General features: G+C 43.4%; 1 protein-coding gene across 1 annotated transcript; it reads right to left on the bottom strand.

Annotated features, from left to right (window-relative positions):
• Positions 1-210: 210 nt before the first annotated feature.
• LOC135058168 (uncharacterized) lies at positions 211-2,029 on the bottom strand. Its single transcript, XM_063963741.1, has 3 exons — positions 1,841-2,029; positions 1,553-1,765; positions 211-938 (listed from the first exon to the last, which is right to left on the bottom strand). The coding sequence occupies exon 3, from the start codon at positions 925-927 to the stop codon at positions 259-261; it is 669 nt and encodes a 222-aa protein (XP_063819811.1). The 5' UTR covers positions 928-938; positions 1,553-1,765; positions 1,841-2,029; the 3' UTR covers positions 211-258.
• Positions 2,030-3,816: the final 1,787 nt, after the last annotated feature.

The following is a 3,816-nucleotide window of genomic DNA, read 5'->3' as shown; positions in this document are numbered from 1 at the left end:
TTTCAGGTCAGTTTTAGTAGGCTGTAATTATCCTTGACTAAACACTTTGCACTACTTTCTATTGTGTGTTTTGTTACTTACTGTTTGTAGTTTATAGTGGTGTGTCCATTGTACTTAGTTTATGCTAAAAATACATTTTCAGTCATTACCCATGAAAAACATACATACATACAGAGCTGCTTCGACAATGTTTGAGACGGACACAGGAAGTTGTGTGTTTGTCAAATACAAATTTTTATTTTGCCAATCACATTGGGGTTATTTTTTCCGCTTGTGTGTGCTGGGTGCTGAGCTTTGTGCTGGCTCACTGGCACGTGCTCTGGAGGAACGCCGAACAGGGGAGGTTACTGGCGTTTGGATAGGGGTCGTGGTCCCCGAGCTGGAGGTTACTTGGTGAGCTCCCATCAATGAAATATTGCTGCTCAAATTATTAAGGCTTGCAATCAGCTGAGTGTTGGTTGCAGTGTGGCTGGCTACAATCCTGGATAACGACTCATTCACCACTTGGTTGTGCTGAATGAGCTGAACGAGTGCCTGCTGATGGCGCTGTTGCTCATCTATGATGCGCGATAAATGAGCAAGCATTTGGCTGTTGTCAGCCCTTATTTGCTCCATTGAGGTTGCCATTCGCCCTACTTGTACAATCAGTCTGCCCGAGTTGCGACTAATACGCGGTAGATGATGGGGCAGACTGGCAAGGTGTTGTGTATGTGCGGTCAGGCTGGCATTGCTTTGGGCCTGTTGGCTTGTCCAACTGGCCCAAAAATCATCTGGTATTTGGCTTGGGGGCGGAGCTTGTGCCAGTTGTGGACTGATGGAGGCTTGGGGGATATCCTGCAGCTGTATTGGCTGGCTTGGGTCAACAGGTGTAAGTTGCAGTGTGATGGTTGCCTGTTGGTCTGGTCCCTGCTGGTCCACGTCGGCCATCAAGCTGGGCTCTGTATGGGGTGGCCAACATGCAATGTTTATTTGTAAATTTTTTGCAAGGCTACTTCTACACATTACTACATTCATAATACTCCATTTTTTAACTTTTTGGCGTTGATTTTATAAACTTATAATGTTTTTTATGCTCAAAAACATATATACCAACACAGGCGGCCACATAGACAGATTTGCATAATCCTCACCTAACTAACTCCCCTCCACAGCATTACACTGTTAGATTCCCTCCCCTGACCACGATATAGACTACTTACCTGGATAGTCCAGAGGAGCGGAGCAAGTAAGCCATCTACATACTGGACAGGGGAGATGTGTGAACACTATAATGTTGTGGATGCTGTTTTTTTTAAGGAATTTTATTGTTATTTTATTTAAATGTGCACGTGTGTGGGCCAAATTTAAAAAAAATTCTGATATTTAAAAAAAATGATGTTGGCGAGAACATCCACTAAGACCTTATAAAAATTTTTTTTTTCACCTTTAGCAATTGAAGACGTAACATCACATTGCTTGTTCTGGAAAACATGTAATCTCAAAACCAACTAACAACATATTAACTGTACTGTGTATATTATTGCCTATGTGTTTAATTTCTGTTTTTACTCACCAGATAACTGAGGGGATCGGGGCTCATCACTCTGCGAACTCGCCAATAGTGCCAGTGGTGGCTGGGGTGACACTGCCGAAAGTCGTCGCCTGGGTGGGGATGATAGAGCCGCAGATTCCGAGCCAAGACGCCGTGTCTTACTTGGCCTCCTGGGTAAGTGGCCCAAGCCCTGTGATGGGCGCCTTACAGGAGGTCGGCTTCCAGAAGCAGAACCTATGTGAAAATATAAACATTAATATTTTGTACTTCTATGTGTTTGCAGAATATGTGACTACACTGAAGTCTTACCTGCAATCCCAGCCTCATCCTGACTTGTCTGAGGCCTGTCTGGCCGGCTGGTCTGTGGGACTGTTGAAAAAGTGTACCAAACATTATTACCATGCTTTGTGTAAAAAAAAACCCTGCAAAGCCTTATTGTACTGTAACCATCTATTAGGTATTGGATAAACAAATAATTTCTGATTAAGAGCTTCAAGCTTCATTATTTTGTGGTGTATATCCAAATGTACATGATGTTGCACACAATAAATCTGTTACATTTTAGAATTATGCCTCAGATATTGCAGAGATTGACTACTTGCAAATGTTTCACAAATGTAATGTTGAAATAATTGCACCGTTTTTCAGAAGTAAATAAATACAAAAATCTTTTTAAAATAAGCAGACAACACAGATGTCCAAGCAATATCGTCAAAAAAAAAATTTTTTTTTTTTAAAATTAAAAAGCCATTGCACATGTTTTTGCGCAATATTAAATTTACCAAACAGCCAATGCAAGGTGAAAAAAGCACATTCTAAACACAAACACACCTTAAGGGTGCATAGGCCTGCAATATGTGAAACACAATTTATGCATCCTTTACCCTTTAAAAATAACATTTACAACATTTAGAGGACATTTAAATAAAAATATAACACATCAAACTTACCATCCTGCGTGGGTCGGTCCGAATCCCGGACATGAGTAGCAGACACCACTTCGGCAGGAATCAATGCCCGCACAGGCTCCTCCCAGTCCCGATAGGTGGCCCGGAAAGGGGGGCCACCTCCGGTTTTTCTTGCAGATTTGGCCTCTTTGGCCATCTTGGCCTTGACACGCCGCTTTATATCATAAAACCTCTTGCGGCACGTGTCCTCAGTCCGCCTCACCACACCCTCACTATTCACGGCAAGTATTACTTGCCCCCACAGGACAGACTTCCTGCGGGAGGACACCTTGCCAGCATCCTGACCAAACAATTGGCGATGGTGCTTCATCAGCTCACGCACCAAAGCCATGTTTTCAGCATAGCGGAACTTTATATTCCTGCCAGTCTTGGTAGTGGTGCGTGGCTGCGGAGCCACAACACCATCACTATCACTGGAAAATACAGCAACAGGCACCCCCTCCTCCTCCTCCTCACTAACCTCCTCCCTCTCACTACCCCCCTCCACCTCACTAACAGCCTCCACCTCACTACCAGCCTCCACCTCACTACCAGCCTCCACCTCACTAACCTCCGCCACCACACTGACCTCTGAGTCTGACATGACAAACAACAAAAAACACTGAAAAATCAAAACACAAAACACACTCCTCCACTACTCCTACTACTACACACCACACAGCCAACACACACGCTCACTCACTCACTCACAAACAATGACAAAAGACTGTAAAAAAAAAACAAGGACAAAAAAGTAGACAAACTGTGAAAAAACAATACTACAAATATGACAAGACTACTTACACACACAGTACAGCACTCAACAATCACCAAACTCCTCTCCAAATCCACCAAAAACTCCACCAAACTCACCAACTCCAAATACACCTTCCTCTCTCCTCTCCACTAGCTAAACCCACGAGGTGCGGTGTGTTTGGCGCGGTTTTATAGTAATATGCACAGACACTCCTCCTTCACGAATACAACCAATCACGGCCGCGTGACGAAAACGAAACTTAGGACTAAAAACGCGGCAGCAATTTCTAAATCACTGCCGTAACAGACATGTGACGCAGTCGTAAAAAAACCCATAAACGCGGCCGCGAAACAGCAAACGCGGCCGCAATCTACAGCAGAAAAGCACGAATGACATCGACATCGGAAGAAACGAAAAATACGAATACGACAGCTTAGTAAATTAGTCGGAATCAATTCAAAAAGTTGCAATTTTACACTGTCGATGTCATTCGTGATTGAACTTGGACATGATTCTGGAAATTACGAATCTTAGTAAATTTACCCCATAGTGTCCAAACAAAAGATCCACTCAGATTCAAC

Source organism: Pseudophryne corroboree, chromosome 3 (genome assembly GCF_028390025.1).
Source record: "Pseudophryne corroboree isolate aPseCor3 chromosome 3, aPseCor3.hap2, whole genome shotgun sequence".
In the NCBI taxonomy this organism is placed as follows: domain Eukaryota; kingdom Metazoa; phylum Chordata; class Amphibia; order Anura; family Myobatrachidae; genus Pseudophryne; species Pseudophryne corroboree.
This window is presented reverse-complemented; position numbering and strand designations above follow the sequence as displayed.